General features: G+C 41.7%; 1 protein-coding gene across 2 annotated transcripts in view; it reads left to right on the forward strand.

The window, feature by feature from the left end:
• The window catches only part of EPB41L4B (erythrocyte membrane protein band 4.1 like 4B), a 157,839-nt gene that overhangs the window by 126,974 nt on the left and 5,993 nt on the right, over positions 1-24,872 (forward strand). For both annotated transcript variants that reach the window (XM_088526024.1, XM_088526016.1), the window contains 3 exons: positions 2,024-2,128; positions 4,903-5,038; positions 5,463-5,540. In XM_088526024.1, coding sequence (XP_088382150.1) covers positions 2,024-2,128; positions 4,903-5,038; positions 5,463-5,540 — 319 coding nt within the window. The remainder of the gene's footprint in view (positions 1-2,023; positions 2,129-4,902; positions 5,039-5,462; positions 5,541-24,872) is intronic.

The following is a 24,872-nucleotide window of genomic DNA, read 5'->3' on the forward strand; positions in this document are numbered from 1 at the left end:
TAAGCAGGTCTTAACATATTTATCCTACTTATGTCAGAACTTGAATAGATAATTCCTTAGGGCCAATTGAAACAGTGATTTTTTGATTTTTTTTTCAGTTGTCAGAAGCTACCTTTGCTTTACGACAAGATGTATAAAAAAAAGAATATCTAGAGCACTCATCTATTTGGAAGCATGATTTGAATAAATTGATATTGGGGACTTCCGTCTTTATGTTGGTTCAGAGATTTCCAGAACAGATAGACAGGCCTAAAGATTAAAACAAGATGATTTGGGTGTTTTTCCTTCCCCATCCTCATCGTAATTGCCAGCCGAAGAAATGTAGCAAAGAGACTGAAAATCAGGCTGGATTATTCTGTGCTAATCTTATCGTGAATCTGAGATAAAAATGATCAACCCTAAAATTGGAATTCAGGAAGAGATGAGATACAAATTTTGACCCTATTTGTATTTGTTTATGGAATTAATGGGATCAAAATCAAGGAAAAAACATGAGGTTCCACAATCAGCGGAACCTGCGCAGTCTGGTTTGTGTTTAGATATGTGCTTTGTTTTCTCTTCTTTCCCATTTCTCCTTTTGATATCCCCAGGGTCAAAAAAACCTGTCTGGTGTAGCTAGTCTTGCAGCACCACGTGTGTTGGTGGGTCGTTTACTACCAAGCAGAGGTGGGCGATGGCCAAGGTTGACTGTGCTCCATTGCAGTGGGGACACCAATTTGTGTGTGTCTTCTCTCACCAGCACATAGACCCATATAAACATATGTGTATATAAACACATAATAACACACACAAAACCACAAGAATAATCCACAGGCTGCGCTGCTCCAATAGCTTCTGGTTGTAACTGGGCAGCAGGTTCGGAAGGCATCAGAGATGACTCAATTTTGCTAGGTTCTACACGGGCATCAGAGAGAGCATTCAATTTTGAAGATCAGATGTGCTTAATTTTAATACAGATTTAGAAAATGGTCATGATGCAAGCAGATTTGAAAATTTCAACCCCGATTTGTAATTTGAGGAACAAAGTTCTGCCATTTCTTCTCAGTGTATAAGCAGTTCCACTGGCAAGCCATAGGACTACTAAAGCACAAATGTAGTACTTTGGATGGGATGGCAGAATACAGCTCAGATTATGAATCAACACGTTTACGTTAACTCTTTAATTCTGGCATATTTGCTGTATGTATAACATTTCCTTATACACATAGGGTGTTTTCAATCCTAAAACGTAAAAAGTAATACTTAAGATAATCCATGTGTTTTCATGTCACTTCATGCCACTTAAGCAGACCATTGAAATGTTTTCTTCACAAGGTCATGAAGATCTTATACTTAGTATTTGTGCTATTTGTATTCAAGCCTTACATAATTCTAATGATAAGTGGTTAAAGAGGAGCTCCTTTTAGACTGGTCTCCTCATTCCCACTTTTGCCCTTGGCTGGAATTTTGGAGGTATGCTTCCAAAATATGGAATTCTGAAATACATCCAGACCATCTGAAATATGTCTCTGTTTTGCATTTTTTTCTAGCAAGTATCCTTTTCTTGGATCAATCCATTCATTCATTTCCATTGAGCTGCTGTTTCATATGCTGAAGGATAATATTTAATTTCAAGCAAAAAAGATATTTTAAACAGAACAGGCTTCCCAGTTATTAAAAATAGGTTTTGATAAGAGACTTTTGGTTTTTTTGTCAAAATGTTTTTAATGTGACTGAATTACTGGGCCATTACCAAATGCTATATTTTGGAAATAGTGACGTTTCCGCGCGTTATCTTACCCAGCTGCATATTTATAATCAGCTGTTGCTCTGTAAATGGCCTGCAGTGCACGGGAGGGCCAACTCATGTGTCCTTTTCTGTTCATGCACGGTGGCCTGTGGGCTATAAATGGAACAGCAGGTTGAACTTCAACAGGCACGTGCCGATTTGCAAAATAAATACGTGTTGATGAGCTACCACTTTGTTGACGTGCCTCAAGTGGTTTAAAGATTGTGCCACATGTATTTTTCCTGTTATTTTTAGAAGTCCAGCTCCAGTGCGACCTGAAACCACACCATCAACTGGCCCTCCAGAAAAGCAAGAAATTAAAGTTTCCCGTGTGAGGAAGTTAACAAGACAGTACAGTTTGTGAGTAACATACAGCACTACCTGCATGTTTTTGCCTGCTACAGCTGAAAATGAAGGGGGATGCTAATTATTGCTCTAGCTGTGACTTCTGAAAGGCATGAGTGCAATTACATGATAATGATCTTGCACTGATACAGTTCCTTTCATCTCTGAGAATCTTAACGCATTTAATGCTTAATGAATTTGCCATCCCTGTATGGTTACTAATGCTTAGAATTACAGGCCCTTTTCCAAGGTTAACTACAGGTTAGGAGTTAAAAGCCCCTCTTCTGTGTGAAACGTCAAAGACTTGGAGCGTCTCGGAGCAAGCCAACCCGCCTGCTTCATTGCAGTCCCGTTTGGAAAATAAGGACAACAACCCCAATGTCATTATGTGGTCTCTTAGTCTCGGAAAGATAGATCTGGCCATACAAACCCCATTTGCACCAAATTTGTCTGCTTTTGGAGTCTCTTGAGGTGCTGAAGCGTTGTGGAAATCAAGTTGTTAGTTTGTCCTTCAAAAAATGGCAAATAAGGCCATCACATACTAAGGATTTCAACTGAGTGGAAAAGTCAGGAAGGGACACTATTGGCATAAAATTATTAATATAGGAACACTAGTGCTGTAATGAACAAAAGTATGTATGCTTTTTATGTGGAATGCAACCATTGGTGCCTCCAGCAATTTTGCATTTGGGTGTCACCAATTATATAGCAATGTCAGCGAAAGTTTTCCTTTCATCAGAAATAATTCTAATAAATACCAACATGTAGTTATATCTTCTCTCCCTATTAAGAATGTCTGCTTTTAGGGTGAAACAAAAGTAACATTTTACATCAGTAAAACTGAAAAACACTTTAGGAGATTAAACAGAACAAATCAGTTTGAAGTTATGAAGAAAACCAGAAATTAGCAAATTGGTATTTGTCCAGGAGACCAAGGGTAACATATGGGAACACACAGGCGCAGCTTGGTCAGTGGGCGATGACATGGTCTCTTTTACCGTGACACACGAACCCGCATGGTTTGAAAGTGAGAGAGGAGATGAGAACTGACAAGTCCTGCTAGGAAGAGAGCCCAGGTTCCCTCACTGCACCCTAACACTAAACATAATGTATGGCAGGGAACTCGACACTATTTGGTAGGAGCAGTTTCTCAAGGGCAGGAGGCTGCTCGTTCGCACTGCCCAAAGTGGTGCAGGCAGCAGTAGGGGAAAGCCTAGTACATGTTTTGAGTTGTTCGTGGGTTTTTAGATCTTGATATAACGTGGGAGATGAGGGCCTTGTAGATAGGTGTTCCCAAAGGAAAAGGCTGTGATGCTGAGAGGACTGATTATTTGAGATGCTATTTGTGTAACAGATATTAAACAGACCACAATGGCTGATGCTATTTTTTGAGCACACTCATCTAAGGATAGGCATGAAATCCATGTGAGCGTGGTCACAGAGTTCATATGTGCCAACTTCAGAAAAAAATTGATACTGGGTTTAACATAAGCAAATTGTTTAACTAAAATTCTGATGCCCGGCAAACAAGGAGAACGGGCTTATCCAGCATAAGCAGTTTTGATGCAAGTAATACCTTGCTGTCTGAACTCAGTGCCTATGAGAAATGCAGAGAAACAGTGAAGAAGCCCAGTGCTCAGGTTTAGAGCTGACAGCTTGTTACCTGGTAAGCCTGGGCTCTCACTTTGACGCTCAGCTTTGGGACCAAGAGATTACGATGCCTTTCTGAACTGGCGAGTTCTCAACCATTCTCTGCTTCGTGGTCTGCAACAGAACAGGTTTACCCAGCAAGGATGGGGAGGATGCCAGTGTATTCCTGTGGGGAGAGGGGAGCAAGGACCGGAGAAATGCTAGCTATATGTTTTGGAAAAAGCGATTAAATAGGCCAACAGCTCAGATCTAGCTTGTTGCATTCATAAAGCACTTATTTAATAGACCCAAGAGATTTTACTTTTTTTTTTTTTTTTCCAGCATGAAAACAGTGTGTTGTTTTCATGAAACCTGCTTTTCTTCTCTGAAGAGAATTTTGTTCAGAGAAAATCTCTGAAGGAATCTTTCTTCTTAGAGGTTATTGGTAGTTAGATTTGCGCATTTTTATAACAGGAAAAGAAAAATAGATCTTCCCAGTAGTGCAAACTGTCAGGCTGTATCCTTTCTTTTTCACACACCATTCCTAGCAATAAAGATTCTGAGGGCCAAACTATGGCTCCGTTTAGCTTTGTGCAACTAATTTATTAACAATTATTTGAAGTTGGTGAAAATTTCAGTACTTTAAAGCCAATCTGAAAACAAAAGCATGAAACAACTGCATAATGGCTGCCAAATCTCCCCCTTGACCTAAGGCCACTGAAGCAGTTTGTTCCACAGAGGACTCTAACCAGACTTGTCTTATCACTAGAGCTAGCCTCCATAAGAAAGACTATAAACATGAAAAGCAAAGCGATAGCAGCTAAGTTCATGTATTTGTATATACATACTTCATAGCAACATTTCTTACCATCCTACTCATACTTCTTGTCTTCTTATCATACTCATAAGATTTCCTTTTGCAGTTGAGAGTTAACTAGCCAATCAATTTGCAAAGAATTATTAAAGTTTATATATATATGTGTGTGTGTGTATAATACATTTGCAAAGTTAGCTGTGAATATTGCTTTATGCATGGAAGAGAAAACAGCACTTCATTTCAAAGCATCACAACTGACATATAGGCTTCCAGCATCCTCTGTGGTTAAAGTTGGGTAACACATTTTAATGAGAAGATCTGCCTGTGCTTTTCACAACTGCAGTGATGAAGACGACCTTCCTCCAGCACTGGCAGCAGCGGCAGCATCCACCTCAGTGTCTTCAACATCTCCCAGCTCCCAGAAAACGTGCACACCACAGACGTCGGAAGGGCAAGCACAGGTTTCACCTGGTGCCAAGGTAATGTGCCAAGAGGGGAGATCATGTTGCATGGGAGAGCATTCAGGAAGGGTGAGGGCGATTCCAGGTGGCATCCTTCTGCTAGACAGAGTGGTTCATGATTGGGAGTAGTTTCTAGTGCTGGATTGTGGTAATATGTTAATGTGTAGTGTAAGTGCAGCAGCCAGGAAGTATTCAGAGGCACAATCAAGATCAGTAATAGCCGTTTCGTCAACATTAGGGTACTGTGGACCAGGATTAAATTAATACTTACCTCAATTGTAAAGGTGTATAATTTTGTCATCTGTCTCTTCTAAGTAGCTATGTTTAAAAAATGTTGTTTGAAATTTGAACTCTACTTGGCAATCTCTGTTTTAAGGAATTAAAAAAGACAGAGAAACACCGAAACTGTTTATTCAAAGCTGGGTTTCTTCTTTGCCCTTAGAGTTCCACAGATGCTGGAAGTACATTTGCTTTGGAGCCAGGTGACCTACTGATGGATTTCACAGAGGCCACCCCTATGGTAAATAATTTCAGTTTGCAACCAGAAAAATGTGAAAGTTTTCAGTGATTTATCTGCAGCTAGAGTGAATGGGTTACTGTGCAGTGTGTTGGATAGCGCAAAGGAAGGAAGAAGGCCTTGATGTTCAGTAGTCCTGAGCAGCCATCAAACTTAACTTAGTATCTCTGAAAATCAGTGCACCTGCAAAACTATTATGACTGGGATTCTGAACGCAGTTTTGTATTTTCAAATGACTTCTCATTTCTCTCTATTATGTGGGTATCCTTATGCCTTGCACTCGTTTCACCAACCTCTTCTCCCCCTTTAATATAGGTTTGTAATGCAGTCATAGATTTGCTTTGGGAGTTGTCTGGAAAGTCCCTTTTTTTCCTCACGAGTTTTGTTCAAATGGCCTCACCCAACAGCCAGCCTGAAGCCATGTACCTGCACTTTCATGTTTCATTAGCAGAGTGCCTCGCTTCAATTTAAGGAAAAAATAGTCTGTGACATGTTGATTATTAACTTATTTTTTTCAGAAGTACATCATTTATGGGTTTTCTTGAAAGCGGAGGGGAAATAGTAGTTCCACTGAGGTCAAAGTGCCTCTTGATATCACTGATCTCCAGCTATTATCTCAGATTTCCAATGGATAATTTGAAGGATCACAGTATGATCCTGATCTTTCTCCAAGTCATCCTGCGTCATAAATAGCTCAAATGCCAAACAGCGCTTTTGCTGTCTTCTAGGAACTGTGTTTAAAACAAACATAACATGGAACAGAGAGTGTGCTGCCTTTTTTAGAGTAGATGTTCTAGTATTAAAGCACTTCAGTTCTGGGCACTGCTTTCGCTGAAAGATTAGATCCTGGCTTACAGTCCTGGAAAGGCGTTGTGGGGATGTGCCTCTGGCCTCAGACACAGAATGATCCCAGGCTGTCAATAACTGCATGTGTCCTATCACTGCCAGGAGGTGACCTGGCTTCTTTGGTGAGGCTGATGAAACGAAGGCAGCTGTAACAGTGTCCCTGCTCTTACAAGCCTAACCCTTCCTAGTCTCCCCTTGGCTTTTTGGCAGTGCGGGTGCAGATGGGACCTGACTGCTCAGCTGTAGCTATTGGGCTCCTGAGGAAGGTCAAGGCACGTGCCTGGAGCACGGCCTGGGAGGCTGGGAAAGCTGAGGTCAGTCCTCTGGGTGCCCACATGTGGCCCTGCCACAGGCTGACCTCAGCGTGCACAAGGTGGCTCCCAAAACCAGGAAAAGGATAAGATACAGGTAAAACAAGGTTTCGTCTTGCAACTCTACTAACAGAATGTATGAGTGGAGCCCAGAAGGCTCATCTTTTCGGTGAGTTCAACTTTGTGGAGACCTGGTCTTAAGAGTTTGGTTGTTAATTGGCATGCTCGACCATGCTTATTAGGAAAGTGCTTAGTATTCCTAGCATGCTCCCTGCAAGTCCTGGGCCAGGAACAGACTGCCATGTGGGCACGGGGTGTGCTGTGCCTAAAGACCTGTTGCTGCAGAGGGAAAGACGGGTTTGGGGCAGGGACAGCAGACATAGTGACTGCTAATGAGCGCCCAGGAGTGCTGCCAAGAGGGTGCAGTTTGGTGATGGAGACTTGTCCTGGAAGGACAAGTGGGAGACTCCTGGAGTCCTTGAGGGCCCTTGATGTTGCTGCACCTGGTGGTGAGGCTAGTGCCTGCTGTGTGCCCACTGCCCCAGCTGGCACAGCTGAGCAGCCCTTGTGTCACTGGGGTTTGGCAGTGCAGGTGTTGAACCTCGGAGCTGCAGCAGCCAAGCTGCAAGGGGCTCACTGAACCTCACTGAAGCTGCTGCAGCAGCACTGGCAGCTCTGGTGGAAGTGCTGCTGCTTCTGCTGTGTGGGAGGGACAGGCCTGCCTAGGCTCCCAAAATACCTCTGCAGACTGAGAAGCGTCTACTGAAATAGGAAGGTTTACCTGGGATTTCTTTAAAGTGCCACAGAGTGAAACCATCTAGTTGCAGAAAATGAGAGAAAGAGAATAAATACGGGTAAGACACCCCCTCCTCATACCTCTCTGGGGGAAGAGGAAAATCCAAAGTGAAAGAGGAAGGAAGAGGAGGATTCAAAGGTCTCCAGCCTTTGCCTATAGTTTGGGTTGGCAAGACACACACACGAATGGAAATGCATAGATTATAGTGACCTTTTTGGTATAAATAACATGGTTGTGGCTAAACTCTAAGTAATTATCCTTTAGAGTTTCCTAGTATATTTCTTATTCTAAAAAAACAATGCTACAGCAAGATTGCTGTAATATTTTTGAAAATCAGTCATGGAGACCTTAGCAGCTGACCTTCTCTAGGTTACATAGCTTTGTGTTTTGCTTCCATTTAATAGATGTCAGTGATACAATTTTCCCTTCTCAGCTGAGAATTTAGGCTTTGGGTTTTTTGCCCCTGCTAAAACTATACCCTGTCATCCTTCTTCCTTCTCTACTCCACCATCCACTGACATAATTTTGGGGGCGGTGTGCTGAGCAATCAACCTTCCGTAACTTTTTTGGTTTTGATAACTTGGAGAGCACGTACTGCAGAGCATCAGTCACTCCCTTCTGTTCTGTTCTGTTTAATGCCCCCACAGGTCAGCTTGTGCTCTAAAGAGCCGTTACTGTTTACAGACCTTTCCCTGCAGTTCCACTGGCCACAAGTTGCTTTCAGCAGAATGTCTGAATGAAAAGTTTATTTGTAAGGGGCAGAGGCCCCAAACAAAAGCACGCTAGGGGAAATATTTCATTTCAAACTACTCTGATAAAGTAATAACTCTGTTGTGACTACATCTGCTGTCATTGGAGGGTCAAGATTGTTTACAGCTTAGCTTTGTGAAGTCACTGACAGTGTGTGATTTTACCCACTATGATATGGCCCTTGGGAAGTCACTTGTCATTGTACTCATATTTGTTTCATATTCCGTGACAGGGGCAATATCTAAAGGAGTTTTTCGTAATTTGGGGCATTTACCTGAGGTGACAGAGTTAGGAGTTTAGGTATCTGTACAGCTGGTTGATCCTACAGAGGGACACTCAAACAGCTGGCTTCCCTATGCCATCTAAAGACATCTAAAATCAACTTTCTTTCTTTGGTGATGGTACATGCAGCCATGCTTCCCCCGATTGCTCAAGAACTATTCATTTGAAGCCATTTCTGACATCTTCCTCCCTTTTTTTCCTGTAACATTGGTGGCAGAGAGTGATTAATAGTCCCTGACTCAGCTGCCTGATCTCCACTGTTCACCATCTAATTCTTGATGCTTCTTGACGGCCTTGGGTTATATCCATGTTTTGGCTGCTATTGCCCATAATGTGGAAAATTTAATACATGCTGAGAATTACAGTTAGAAATGGAGCTCACAAAATTACATTATTTCATAAAAAAAATGAAGGATTAGTGAATGGACCAGATTAATAGAATTAATCCAGGCTGCCTCACAGGGATCAGAGTAAGCAAATTTGTCTACTGCGTCAGCCTTGAGGAGCCAGTGCGATGTGTACAAGAGCTGACCGAGCTCTAATGCTCACTTAGTCATTGATATGTGGAGTGCCAATAACAGCAGGCTGGTTGTGAGCAGGCTGATTCCAGGAAATCCTTTTGCAGGAGAAATAATGCATATCGAGTAGTGCACGTTACAGAGAAGTGCTGCTTTCTGAGGTGCATTCCTCAAGGCATATCATTTATGGAATTTTTACCTTATGCACAATTTTATCATTTGCCAGTAAAACCTACTATTAATTGACTACCAAGCATTATATGCTGCCCTTAATATAATGTGTACAGAAGAAAATCCCTGTCTTTCTGTGCCACTTCATTTTGACTTTAAGCATTTTACCTGGCTTGTATGTAAACAACATTCAATGTCTGCTATATTATATGTCTTAAAAAAGAATGATTTTTTTTTTTTTTTTTGGAAAAAGATAGTGTTAAATATGAAGAATTTATAGCATCACATTCTGAGCATCCCTACAGTAGTCTATTGCAACTAGTTTTAGCACTGTAGTAGGCTCTTTCTGCCACTGCAGTGCTCTCTCTCCGTGAGTGTTTCTAGCTTTTGTGCAACTGGGGAACAGTTTGAGCTTAAAGCTATGGTCTTTCAGCTATCAACCAGTATGATTTTTTGACATGAGTAAGAATGTAGAGCTCTTTTGTTTAATTACAGTAAGCTCAGTACTAAAACCCTGAATAAATCTAAGAGCTGCTGCATCATGCTGACAAGTACCTTTCTAACCAGGACAGAAAGGCAAAGCGTGCAAACTTCAGTTTGACCTAATGTTGTAGGACAAAATAAATAAGAATGGACAGTCTTATATATCAAAAGTAGCTATTTCTAAGCCTGGACTAAAATTTATAATGCAAGATGCATGAGCTTGGACTAAATGCTGATCACATCTGAAGAGATATCAGAGAAGCCTCATTTATAGATGACTACATACTTGCAAATTATATATGTTCTTATTTCATGCTCTGGCAAGTGAAGAAATTTCTAGAGCTTCATATGCCACCTATTGGTGGAAAAATTAAGCGGAAAATTATTTGCCTTTTCCAAACCTGAGGTCTTGCATTTAAGGAGCATAAATTATATGTATGCTTATTTAAAAAATATGAGATAAAATGGTATTGCTTTTTATAGAGAGGATTAAAATCACTTTCAACATAAAATTAAGTATTTTTGTTTAAGATGAGTTGGGAACAAATATTTTTATTTGAGACAGAAGAGTCCAAGCAATCTGGTTGTGTGAATGTGACTGCACTGAGTCTGATAGAGGATAGGGTTGAATGTATTAACAGCTTTTGTTTTGGAAACAAAATGGAAGTAACCAGTGCTAAAAGTTGCCTCTTCTAAAGTCCTCTACTAGCCTTTGGGCTTCTCAACCCAAAGACTTGTTCCTAAACCCAGGTTGACCTGAAATCTAATTTATTTTGAAGAACATGTAGAAATAATAGAGTGCTTCTCTTCCAGCTCCCAAAACCATTGACTTCACTGTATTTGTCTGTGCCTTTCTGAATGAAAGGTTCTACTTGGCCACACTGAAAGGCATGCAAATGTGAAAGAAAAAGGAATATTCACAGTGCAGTGCTACCTTGGCCACAAGGGGATGAAGGTGCTGATGGAAATGACAGAATAGCAGAGCCTGTTAAAAGGTCAAGTTAAAACTACTCCAAAACAACTGTAGCTGTAAAAAATATTCCAAGTGAAACATATTTATTATCTTCATTTGATACAGAAGGGAAAAGAATACTATTTCCAATGAATTATCAAGGTAATTGGAAGGAAAACTCAGAAAGGGCTTATTACTTTTCTTCAATAATAATAGACATTTGAGCAAAACAGCATTGTACCCCTGAGACTCCTGTGCTCTGATGATTCCGTACTAACCAGCGCAATTTATTTTAGCTCACTTCTTGCAGGCTTGAATGTTATTAAAGACCACAAAAGGTGACTACCACCTCATACCTAAACTGACTTGACTCTGTCTTCTGAAGTGAGGGCTGCAGGTATGGAGCCTTATATTCACACCGTTAATTGAGCCCAAGTGCTCCTGTAGTCTGTCGTATAATGTAGAACAGCTCAAGGCATAAGATTTTGAAATAGAAATGGATGACTTGACTAACCACCCAGGTCAAAAGCCAGTCATCTTCAGGGGAAGCTGAGAAAACAAGTAACTTGATGGAAGCAATAAAACATCCTTGCAAACTCTCACTAGATATTTTTTTTTCCAGTGGTAGCTGAGAGGAAGGTAAGTAAAATATCTTGCTGTTTCACTTCCCATTAGCATTTGTTAAAATGATGGAGAGGAATTGATTTGATTTTTAGTTACTAAATTTTCATGACAATTTTGCAAGGTTGCAGTAAGCCAAATAACAGAGTAGAGTGAGAAATCACTCCAGGATTTCTCGCCTTCATTTCTAGAGAGATTTTCATTTATGGTGCACAAAACGAAAGAAAAAAAATCTAAAGAAGACAGGAAAATATAGTTGCACAAGCAGTCTTTTTGGCATTGAGTCTGAAACAAAAGTCGGTTTAATACAGTTCAAGACCAATATTTGATAAGAATATTAAGTAGCACCTATCTGCACTTACTGTCTGGGAGTGTAGATGAAGTATTGCCACAAACCTCGGTATCTCTAAAATATTTTAGTCAGAGAGAAATTTATAAATGTTTCACCTACTTGAACTACATAGTGAATATAAAATAGATAAGATATGTCTTCTTAAAACACTTTGGAAAGCTGTGTGATATATTTCTTTTTTTCTCTGCTTTTACATCTTCATAGAAAGAATAGACTCTTAGTACAAGGTGAGACTGAAGAAATAAAAATGCTATTTGCCTGGCCTGCCTCTCAATTATAATATTTGCACATACAAATTGAGTAGTTTGTATGCAGTGGCCAATTAAGAGCAAAACAGTTTGTGCAAATAAGCAATTTTTCCTGAGCACCTCAGCAGTTACATTTCCAGGTATAAACCCAAAGCAGCAAGCATATTGGTAAATGTGTGTTTCAAGTTCATGCCCTTTAACTCCATATTAAACTAAAAAAAAAAAAAAAAGAACATATATTGCTAAAGCAAACAATCTTAATACAACAAAAAAAGAGCAACAGATAATAAAGCAACTTCCATAGGAACCCACAGAATGCTGCCTTTTTTTTTTTTTTTCTGTCTGATAAAGAGCATTTAACCTTTAGCCAGATAGAAACAACAATTTTGAAGGGTTCACTGAAGTGCTGAAATGGTAAAATTGAGTAGCTGGGAGCTTATAGGAATGCAGGAGTGCACTTGGTTCCACATGCAATGCAAGGCTACTGGGAGCACACAGACAAGCAACCTGATTCAACCAAAAGCAAATTATCTGCTTAGCATTTTGGTTAGTTAAAGCAGGCTAATAACTAGTGAGGGGACATACCATATTTAAAAAAAACATGGCACTTGGCCAGCCAAAATAATGGGTGAATTAATGGGTGAAATAATGGATGAAAGTCATTTTGATGCTTGACTTTCATGCTCTTTAGGAGCTGCTTCTGTTAGTCTGCACAAATAAAGACTGAAAATAGAACTTAACCAATACATAGCTCAGTTGTGTTGCAGCATGGAGCTTTATGTATGGACAGCCAGTCTTATAAGCAGAGTTTGTTGAATTACTGACATTCTGATAACCGACTGGGAATGCAGTTAAGCTCAGAGACTGCTTATTGGATTTTAGTTTAACGTTCACTGATACATGCAAAATACATTGATTGCTACCCATCTATCTGGATATTTGGTCCCATCCATCCATCCATTATAAAAGGGCACACAGAGTCAGTGAAGAAGCAGAATAAGCAAATGCTAAAATATGGGCTGTAGGCATTTAGATAAGCTTTTATTTTGCCTCTGTGTTCAGTGATTTAATTCATTGGCTCAATGGTCATTTATTTTCCCATTATTATATTGAGCACAGTAACATCTTTCACAGACTGTGTAAATTTACCACAGATGATTCTGTACTTTCATATTTATATATATATTTACAATTATGTATATTTGTTTATATACATATATATACGTATATAACGTGAATTCTGCAAGAATTAAAAAGACACAGAAGGTAAAATATGTTGCTGAATTTGCACCAGTAGACACTGTGATAAATTGGATAGGATGTGTACGTGAGCAAGAGAAGGTATCAAAGAGAGGGGAAGGTGTTAAGTGGAAATATGTGATGCTACATGGTGCCTACTCTTTATTTTTTAATTCATTGCTTTTAAATACTGAATGATCTACTGGGTAACTTTTAACAACCTTGAGATAAAGTGGAATGTCAGAAGGTGGTTTGAATCTAAAAGGCGTCAGCTTTTCTTTGCAGAAGTGGTAGCTGCCACATGCAATTATTTCTGGTCATATCTGTGCATTTTAAGATGTTGTTATAGCTTCCTTCTGGCATTATTTGTGCCTGTCCCATGCCCATAGAAATTACAAAATAGACAAATGTATGTACATACATTGCTTTTCTGCCAGATCCTGCAAGGATAGCTGGAGCTGGAACTTGAAACCTTAGCTGGACTCCATAGCTGGCCTGCCACTTGTTGGGGAGGCACATGCAAAAAGTCATTTAAACCTTCTTGGGTCTTCTACACTAGTGTACCTGCAGGGAGATGGAGTCGGAAAACCAGCTTGCGGAACAGTGCTCCATAAGGAACATGCATGAGAGGGTTGCCCTGTGATGTGATGGTGGTTTTCCTCACCTGGGAAGTGGTTTGTTGGAGGATGGAATTGTGGTTTCACAGCCATGACAGGGCTTTCCATAGATGGGTGCTGGGTAGTTTCACCTCTCCCAGCCTCTGTAGTGTGATTTTACTAGGATCTGGATCAGCTCACTGACCCACAGACCAAATGGTTTAGTTTTGTGTCACACCTCCTGTGAAACTCCAGGAAGAACATGCTTCTCATGAGGGCTGCGGGAGTGATAAGGGACCCTTGGGAATGGTGCAGGTTTGGGAACAGTCTTCCAGATGGGACAAATATGAATGTTGAACTAGTTTTAAAATGAAAAAAAAAAAAGGTCAAATTATCAAATCAAATAATGACAAGGAGTCTAGGATATAGTAATCAGCAATAACAGTGATGTGAGTCCAGTTGACAGGCCCAATCCTAGGGAGACTGCTCCCAACTGGTGGAGTGTTTGAAGGTGTCAGATGCCATAGACAGGGCAGTGAAAGTCTGTCTGTGGGTTTCCCTTTTAGTGTAGTTATTGCGATAGCATCTTCAATTCAGAACTTTTCAAAGTGCTCCTGAAGTGACGTGGGTCACTATCATTTCAGCAGTGGTTAGACAAGAGCACTTGGGTCTGACTTAACAGATTAAGTAGCTGGTGGAATTTCAAAAGACAATAATAAGTTGGCTGACATCTACCCCCTACTGTAAGCTGGCAAGTTAAATCATCAGCAGATCTTTTACAAACTGGGTATCTTTGTAAATAATGCTTTACATATCAATCATGCTTTTGTCCAACATCATTTTTGTATTTCGCATTGTTGATTTACTTGTAAAGTGAACGTGTTTCGTATATTCTTACCAGAAGTAAGCAGGTATAACATTTGCCTAGGAGGAATGAAACTGAACAATAGATAAACAAGGCTTTTTAGCCATAGAGTTTGGATTAGCTAGCTAAGTCTCCTTTTTCTTTCTTCTACTGTACAGTAATCCACTGAATAGAAAAATCTTCATCTTCCGATATACCTGCTTGAAAGTAGATAGATCTTTTTATGTTTTCTCTTAGTGAGATAAGTATAGTGATAGAAATATTACCTCTCAAAATCTTTTGATAAAGTCATATCAACCGTCTCTCCTTTGGCCTCATAATTCCTTTTGTCTCAGCAGCTGCAAAATTCATAATCTCTCTTCCTCACTGTAATTAGTGACAATTGTATTTCGATTCCAGAGAGTGGCTGTTGTGTATCTGTTTTCTTTCCAACCCACTAATGAAATGATATATGTGTAACTCTAATTCACAATTTTTCCAGTGTGATAGCAAATGCAATAACTGTTTTCCTTTGCTGTAGAATTTCAATTGAATGCCTCCAAGCTCCAACAGAAAATGAAAACATCTGCTTTTCAAGCTGCTTTTTGACTGGATGGGTGACTCAGCTTGTAAAACCCGCAAACTTTGCCACTCAATAGAATAATTGGAACAGATAAGATTTTTTTGCTGTTATTGTTCCTGAAGTAGAATCCTTTTGTCTACGTTCTCTTTCAAAAGTCTGTATTTTGGAAAACATTCTGAATCAAATGTCAGAAAGGGATAAGGAGGGTAAAGATAAATATCAGGTCAGTTTGAAATGTTTTCGTTTTAGCACTTGTGAAGTGATTCAGTGTCAGCTAATGTTTTTTGATTCACTTCAATGAACTCAGTTTCCTAACAAGATGTTGTCTCTAATGCAGGCACTGGAACTTCCTCTTAGGTAATGCTAATGAAACAATTTCTGATTATTACTTAAGTTTGGGAGAAATCGAATTACCATTGGTTCTCTCCTAATACAGTTGGTTTGAAGGAATAGGCATTCTCTGTGGAGAATTCCTGAGCAGTCTCAACAGCAGTTTCTTCTGATGTACCATCAATGGTACCTAAGCAACCAACGACTTTCACTGGCCCTTTATTGATTTGTCCTCTGCCTTTTACAGTCATCACAACAAGGGGGAAAATCCCCTGCCAAGGAATATTCCCTATTTAAATGATTGTAGCGCATTTATTGGCAAGGAAAAGGAAACAGAGAGACATCATCATTGGCTTGTGAGATTTATATCAGGAGAGATCTTTTGCTTCGTGTTTTGTATGGAGTCTAGTACAGTGATCTTACAGCTCTGAGGAATGGCAATAGTAGAAATCACTGATCAGTCGAACTGATAAATTTAAATTTGCTTAAATCTCAGTATGCTTGTGCAGTGCTAATTGCATGCTTTCTGCGCCTTGTCCCCTATCCTGTATATCAGAGCAGAAAAGGATCATTTGATCATAAAAAGAGGAATGCAAGAGTGGCTTTCTCCCAGCTAACCTACTGTCATGTTAGCTGGCTTGAAAATCCACTGATTTCAATAGAAGGCCTCTTCTTCTGTTCCTTTCTCCTTTTATCACTTTCTAAGAAACCAAACACTGAACTATTTCTGGCCAAGGAATAAAATTTCTACAGGGGTAGATGGCCCGTATATCAAATTTAAACCTTCTGACTAGAAAACAGCTCTTACAGTGGGGCTCCTTAGAATATTCCTTGGAACTTGCCCACAACACCATTGCTGTTGAGGGATTTATTGCTTGCTTTATGGCATGACGTTCATCTCATGTTCAACAGTCCAAGACCGAAACCTCCGCCTGGAAGATCAGCCAGTGAGGTCAGGGAAGTGAACCTCTGCAAAACTCGTTTAGCAAGTTCATGTCACTCGCCGCTCCTCTGCCCAAAACACGGCTGGAGCCTTGCAAGTGCCCTGGTTCTGTGGAACGTCACCTGGTCACTTTTGGCAGCACACTGGATATTAGCAAGATGCCACATAACAGGAGAGCCGCGTGGGCCATCTGGCGTGCGTAGCAAGGCGTGCACACATGCTTTGCTGAGAACCCTCCTGGCAGGGCTGGAGATGGGGAATCTCACACCAAGTATGGCGGGCTTCTGACGACCTGGATTTGTGCATTTGGCAGTCTCACCTCATGTGGTGTCCAGAGCAAACTGTCAAATCCAGAACGATGAAGCTCAGGTGCTGACGTCCAGTCAGAGTCCATGTGTTTGCATCAACGACTGGTTGGCAGTCAAAGGCAAACCCTGGTCTCCTGAAAATGTTGATGGTCAGCAGAGCCTGTGTTTGTATGTGCTTCTAAAGTAATGTTGCCTTTCAGATCCCTCTTTTCTTGTTACTAGTGACTTAGCAAGAAGGGCCTGGAGAAACTGTTTTCTCCATCACCAAGAGCAGGGGCAGTTAGTGTGGATGAAGGCTTCTATCCACACCTACAGTAAGTTTGAAGTGAGCATGTTCCTGCTTCAAGAACAGTTAGTTCCCATGTTCATAGAGAGCACATTCTGAAGGCGAGAGGCACAGGATTACCAAATGTGAACAAAAGTCTAGAAAATAGGGTAGAGCAGGTCCTAACTTTCAGTCCCAGGGCTTCTGAGGAGAAAGGTAAAATTGTTGCTTTACACTTCCTCTGTGTTCCCCAGCTCTGAGGTTGGCAGGGTCGACTTCTGCTCCTTTCGCAATTTAGAGTGAAAGCTTCAAAGCTTTTCCGAATTGAATGAATTTGCTATAATCTTCCCGGGGCCCATAATATCAACAGAGCTTGCCAGAAGAAGGTGTGTTTTGGCTTCCTGCATCGCAAAATGGGTGGTGCCTTGTGGGAAGTGCCCAGCTCCCGTTTTGTCCCACTTGCTGCCGGGATGGGCTGGAGGATACCAAGAGGCAACCAGCAGCTGCCAGTGACATTTTACTCACAATGTATTTTTCCCCTGAAGATGTGCTGCAGGGCTCGAGGGACAGAACAGTCATCATTTGGCTTCACTCTCGTTTCCCTTTTCCATCCTTATTCACTGCAGTGTAATCATCTTCAGTCACTTTCAGAGATGCCTTTAATAATGGATCCCCTGGATATTTTACCCAATAAACAAATTGTGGGGAAGCAGAGCTCTATTTAAATGAAAAAGCAAGCTCCTGGCATTCACACTGCCGCATTTCCGGGCCTGCACGTTTCCTCTCAGTCCAAAGGAGAAATTTCTGCTGTAATTAAGGATGGGTGAGAGTGAGCTATGTGCTAGTAGCCCTAATGGATTGGGGTTGTTCCTCAGCTGGGACTAATCTTTTTAGCTGTGGAGCATTCCTGAGTGCTGTGTCTCAGATGGGAGGCTGGCTGTTAAGGTAACATCCCAATCTGTTCATGAAGGGATGGAAACAAGCCCAGAGAAAACGAATAGCACATTTACTTTGACGCTGGATTGCTTTAACAAGAGGCTCAACAGAGACAGAGGCATCTGATGAGCTTCGTGGCAGTGAACTGGCAGAGTATTAACATACAAGTGTTTGAATTTGTAAATGTGTGTGCCTAATGAGCTGTTGTGTTTGGATACTTGCCCCAAGATTTTGCTTACAGCCACAGCAGAGCACCCCTTCTGCTGGTAATTTTAATGATTCCATAGCCAGTGGCATGAGATCGTGAATAAACAGGTTTTTAGATGTAACATGTATCACAAAAGATGTAGTAAAAACAAGACTGAATTTGTGCATGCATGAGGCTTAAGCCAAACACAACCTTGTTCCTTACAGACTTTCAGATTCTGATAAAGTTGATCTCACTGGTAGGATCCAGTGGTTTTGTATTCATTGCATTTAAAGAAGCAGGGGTCTGTTTCCAGGATTCATGTTAGAAAGGGTGATAAATATGGTCTGACCTAGTATGAGGGAGCCATACGGTGGTCATATAGAGGCTTAATCCAGAGCAGACTTCTGGAGAAGTGAGTTACAAACCACACCACAGTGCAGCAGTCGCCGCTCCTATACGTACGCCAGTGGGTCCGAGGGTCCGAGCCCATGAAGGATCACAACATTTAGGCACGTAGACAGTCTAAAGCTGCAGGAGTCAGTGGGGCTAGTCACACATTGAAGGTGAACATATGCTTAAATGGGTGCTTATGGATAGGGCCATAAAAGCAGTGTACCAGATTGTCATTTTAGCACTTCAACTGTCGCACTGCTGACTTGATTGCACATGTGCTGTTTTTTCGTATATAATAGGGAATGGTATAAACTCCTGGGGAATTTGACAGAGCTCAAGAGCTCAGAGAAGTAGGGCAGAAAATTAGTGTAACATATTTCTCCTATCCTGACATTCAAGGAGACCAAGATTGGTTTGAGTTTCTGGACACTAAAGTTCTTTCAGGCAACTCTTGATTTTATGCAAGCAGGGACTGATTACAGTAGAAAGTCAAACTATTTGTTTGTGTTGGGCAAGGGTCAGGCAGTGCACTGTTTGCGTCAGTCTGTCATAACTTTCCAGTAGGGGAATATGATCCCCGTGCTTTTGAAAAAGTGCCTGTTTCTTATACAGTTATTCATCGGCCTTTGTAAAAATGTCCCTGGGTTTGGAGCCTCTGTGCTAACAGGGCATGGTGAACTCTCAGTTATTGGATGATGAGCGGTCTGTGGGTATGCTTAGAAACAGTCAGGTGTGCTTGGCACTCAGTTTTCTTCTGATACAAAGTGCATGTACAGTCCACTGAGCGTTTGCTGGCGGTCAGACTGTGCCTACATGGCTTACTTGGGGTACTCTCGTCTGCCAGGAATCACAGTACTCATTTCCTCCTCTTCGTGTTGTCCATCCTCAGTGACTTTCTTCTATGACAACCACCTTCGTCTGCAGAAGATACCACTTGATTTTCTTGGCTGTGCATGCGGTCTAGGCACCTGGCACTGGAAGGCTGTTGATTTTATCATTGGTAAAGACAAAAGGGGAAAATAAGGTAACCTTGCACTAGCTGTCCTAGCAATACCACTGATTTATTCTGCACCGGTGTTGGACCAAAAACATACCCAGCCAATATACCTGCTGCTTTTTATTTGTTTCATTTACATGTTTGAAACAAACCCAAGCAAGTGCTGCAATCCTTAGGGTGTGTGTTAGCCAGTGCGTATGGACCGTGAGATCGTTTTGCCTTGCTGCATCTCTTGAGGGGATTGCGCCTGGCCTGACAGCCCACGCTGAGGTTACGTCCCCCTTAAACTTGCTCACCTTCACAGCGTCAGTGAAATAAAATCCTGAAGACTGTAAGAGCCTGGACACTGACTTGCTTTTATTACATCTGAATTGTCCCTACTGTACAGTCTTTTGAAGAATAAAATGTTTTCTCCAAAACAGTCTCCAGGCAAAGTTATGTTGTAAAGCTGAGCCAGGAAACACATTCCTTTCTGATGTGCTGTACAGACACTGTGCTGACTTAGCGACGACGTTAGTACCTCTACAAATGCCTCTGGAATCACTTTGCTAGCTACATAGCTACTCCCATAACTATAACCCTTAGGGCAAACATCAACAGGGCAGCATAAAAGGGTACTAGCACCAGCGCGATTTGCAGAGCTGCCCTTGCGAGGTAATACAAAAGCTGGTGTGAAGATTCAGGGTTTATCCCAGGTGTTTTAACCTCTGTGTTTAGGAGCCTCTAAGTAGATCTGCTTGCAAGCAGTGTATGGCTTACACTATATGAAGTGTCCATGGCATGCTATAGCTGCAGCAAAGCCAAACTTAGGCAGAGGCTTGCACATTGACTCGATGGACTCCCCTGAACACCTCTCTGCAACCAAAGATTGCTGCATCACCACCAAGGGACTACATAGCCATCTCCTGGTACTGCCTCCATGTGGCTCTGAGACAGAGGACAGTGTCTGATGGAGGGGAACGTATTAGTCCCATGACACAAGTGAGACCTCATGAAAGTAAGTGGTGCGTGCTGCTGGGTGTGCTCCAAGGCAGATGGGCTTTGACACACTCCAGCCCGAAGAAGGGCTGGAGTACTGAGGAGAGCAAAGCAACGGCAAGCTCATCATCTGAGAGGAGTCTCAAGGAGCTTGGTTTGGTAAGAACACCGGTGGAGACCTCTGTGGACTGTATGTGACACTCAACTGGGAAGTTTTTCAATTTACCAATAGGAGTTACATGGTTCCTGTGGGAAGGGAGATTCTTTATTGTAGGCCCTCATTCCTGTGGAAATCTGGACCAAACTGATAAATCAGATTAAGTGAAACAGTTGGATTTGCTAATGCTAACTTTCAGGTTTTGGTGAATGCTGTTTTAAGTGTTTCCTTGAACTCCAGCTTCTGCCAGTTTTTGAGGAGATGAGCAACCGAGGCCTGACCACCAGACAGACCTGGGATGGACATTGCACTGTATTATCGCCACACAGAGAATGGCAGTAGGCTGGGCAATTCTGCACAAATAGTATTTACCTGACTTGGTAGCTAGCACAGAAATGCATCCTCTTAAAGAACTTCACAGTTGGTGCCTTAGGCTGTTTCCAATGTGACATTTCTGCAAAACAGCCACTTTCTTTAGCGCATGCGACTTAAAGCTGTCTGCTGACACTGACATACACTGTTCAACAAGTGGAAAGAATCCTGTGTTCCTTGAAAAGAAGATAACCTGGGACGAAGTACGAATGGGGTTCATACCAAGTTTGGTTCATCAGGGCATCCGGTTCACACAGCCTTTTCGAAGTCTGAGACAGCCGGTGGTAGCTGCTGGTCTTGCTAATTTACATCTCCATCCTGTTACAAGCTTGTGGAATTGCACTGCTTTGGTCTGGTTTTGCCTCAAGCGTCCAGGAGGTGTTTGTGCCTGCTACCTGTCACATCCCTTCGTTGCCACATGCAAAAGGAGCGATCTGGAGTTGTCTCCACCTAAATGATCACTGGAGTCAGGAGTTGCTTCCCCTTATAAGAATATTGTGGCCATTGCAGTTTTGCATGGTGGAAAAGACCAGACACTCTTTGTTTTCACTTTTCCATTCTCTGTACCTGTAAGTTCACTTTTTGTTTTTAGTGAACAATTGAAGAAGACAAAATGCAATTACTGGTTTTAGAAAGCAGGTCTGATGGATAGTTCATATGAAATCATACCACACATCAAGACTGGGAAATGCTAACAGAGTGTAGTCCAGTAGCTCTGGATGTTGGTCTTTTTCAGTTTGGCTTGTGGAAACTAGTCCTGTGTGGATGTGATGATATTCAACTTAAGGCATGTATTTTTAAATAAAGCACCGTAGAGTATTCCTCTGGCTATATGTGTATACTGAGAGCTATGTTTATAAAGAACGTTATGGCAGAGCAGTGGACACATTGGTACTCAGTTTTTGCCTATATTTTTAAGTGTAGGCAATCATATCCAAAATAAGTCCCTTGCTCCCCAAAGTGGTATTTTTCGTCGCAACCAGGACATTTGTAATATTCTCTTCTGATAGAAATACCAAAAATAGCTAATTTCATCCTAATTAGCACATTCCAGCTGTTGACTCATTTTCCACAAGTCTACTGCTGTTTTCATTTCAGGTGAGAATACTTGTTCTTGGTTTCCCCCCACTTCTGCTTTGTGAGAACATAGCAGTTTTTTATTCCTAACCCATCTAAAAGATGTTTAAAGAAAGTGAAAATCCTTGTACTGAGACATTAAATTCTATTTAAAAGAACGCTTTTTGCACGAATGGAAAGCAAAAGTCATCTGTTGTCCTTTTTTTTCCTTCACCTTCATTCTTGCTTGCTATATAAACAGTGAGGAAAATTATTTAATTCTGTTAATTCTTTCTGGTTGTGTATCTTTATACCCGCAAAATATGTTGTCCAAAGAGACAGCTAACAATGCAACAAGAATTTTTACATATTGGTGGAGAATTATCCATGGGGGAATAATAGTTCATTCATTTTCCCACAAAAATATTGTGGCTATTTAACTATATGAAATGTTTTGAGATTGCTTGGTTATTTTCGTTAAAGATTACTAGACCACCAGACTTCTGAGACTGTGCTGATTTGTTTGATATTGTTCTGTTGGTTTTTTGTTTTGTTTTGTTTTCTGGTTGACAAGGGCCAAAGGTTCTTTCAACTGTAGTAAATTCTCAGTCTGCCAAGCTAAATATTCTAGATGAGGATATAGATAGTTCTGCTATGGTACTGCACCCTGACCTTTCCAGCAGGGAGCATCTGAGGTTGTGAAACAAGGCACCAGTGCGTGACATGAGCGGCTGCAACGCAGGACACGCTCCCCTGCCACGGCTGCAACGTGACAGCGACCTATGGGACCTGCTTTGGAGCATGTTTTGCAGTTGGGACCTATACTGCAAGGCTATTTTCTCTCCTGCAAAGAGAGCAGCTGTCCTTAAAATCATGTCTCATACCTATCTATGTTGTTAGAGCCCTGCTCTGTGCTCTTGTTGCTGCCCACACGCTCTTCCGCCACCCTCATCCCCTCATACTCTCAGTGCCAGGTGAAGCCTGGAAGCTGCTGATCGTCTTCCAAGTTGGAGAAGCAGCAGCTTTCCTGGAGGTAACAGAGATGACTTTGCTCGTCTTCCTTTCTTAATCTGCAGGACACCTTTCAACACGCACCCTGGTTAGGGAGTTCTTTTGCTTTCTGAGCTATTCTGAGAATTTTAGCTGCAAATAATAAATTTGATCCCAAGGCAAGGTGCAGAAAAAGTCTCACACCTGAGGCTGATTTCTTGTGTGGCAGGGTGAGAGCGTGCAGGGATTTTTCTTCCTCCCAGGTCACTGTGCTGCTGGGTTGATGGTTATGCAGAACAGAGAGGTCAAAGCATTTTCCTGGACAATGAGGCCATATAGGTTTCCATATATTGTTTCACATAAACCGGATGCTTAACTGCTGCTTTCCGTGTCACTGTCCTCCTCCTATGTATCCTCAGTCTGAAAAGTGTTCTCAGATGCATGGATTTCTGTACCACCATATGCATTAGGGCATTGTACCTACTTCCCAGGGGAAAGAACCAAACTGTTAACAGAGCAGCAGCTCTCGCCGATGTCTCCCTGCTCGTGTGCGGGAGCCAGCAGCAGCGTGCTGAGCAAGGCCCCAGCAAGGCAGGCCTGTCCTCTGAGTAACGCCAGCTTCTGCTCAGGAGGAAAAAAGATGAGGGAAAGGAAGAATAAATGCTAAAAGATGAGTGGATTTCTTTTTCTGCTTCTAACTCTTAAATCCTGTGTTTTTCTCCTATTTTTTTTAGTCTGTGCGCCTTATTTTCTGCTTTTAGTTTCATTAAAATGCCGGAAATTGCTGTTTTAGAACCTACAGAGCTTTTCATTTGTTGGGATTGTCTTTCTTCGTGAGATTAAATAAGTGCGACTCCCAAGGGGGGCGTTCGTGCTGAGAAGTAAGCCAGATTAACTGCGTGTTGCCGTGTTTCAGTACATAGGCTGGCCTTAGGCACATCCACAGATGGCAGTAGCTGCTTTTGTGCGAGACCGTTCGTCATTGCCGGGTGCCTCAGTGCCTGCTCGGGGCTGCCTTCCCCTGTGTGCCTCTGGTCCCAGCTCTCAGTGGGCTCTTGAATATCATTCTGCGTCGTTTCTCCTTTCTGCACTCGGTAATTTTGCTTCATCTCTTTAATGAGGCCAACCTGCAAAATTAGAGAGAGTTTGACTGTAGCATATCAGACTGGACACAAAAGCCAGCTTCACATCTCCATGTTTGCTTTGTCTTTGGCTAGAGGATTGTGATTACAATAGAGCACGCTTGTATTTTATTTCCCAATATCATATTGTAAATCCCACATACTGATTATGGAATACCTGAGAATGGCATCTTGGGCTCCTGGGTATTTACTGCTCTCAAAAGCGCCAGACAGTCTATGGCTGTGTCCGTGTTTTCCAGTGACGGATTTGGTTCTGCGCATGACGTAGCATGACAAATTTGCCAGAAGCTGTTGCTTGGATCTAATGAGTAGGTTCAATTAGCCCTATAGTGTGTGTGTACATGTATGTGTGTGCACACACGTTTTGCTATCGAACAGATGTGAATATAGGACTTCAAAAGAAGTGTGAAATTTTATGTGATATGTTTACCCAGGAAACTGTGATTTAAAGGAATTATTCCCTCGCACAGTTTGTTCTTTTGCACCTATGCAACTGACCTGCAGCCACCTGCCTTCTGCCAAGAAGGTACTGACGTGCTCAGCTGCATTGCCGCCATTCCTGCTTCTTGGGGATAAGAAGCCTGCCTGTTAATTCCCAGAGCAATTCCACACATTTGCAGAAGCCGGCCCGCAGATGGCTGTTAATTTCCCCTGGCATCTTTCAAAGGCAAATATGGTTCTGTTGT

This window comes from Tinamus guttatus, unplaced genomic scaffold (genome assembly GCF_059628265.1).
Source record: "Tinamus guttatus ecotype Peru unplaced genomic scaffold, ASM5962826v1 Tinamus_guttatus_pri_ptg000025l, whole genome shotgun sequence".
Taxonomy (NCBI): domain Eukaryota; kingdom Metazoa; phylum Chordata; class Aves; order Tinamiformes; family Tinamidae; genus Tinamus; species Tinamus guttatus.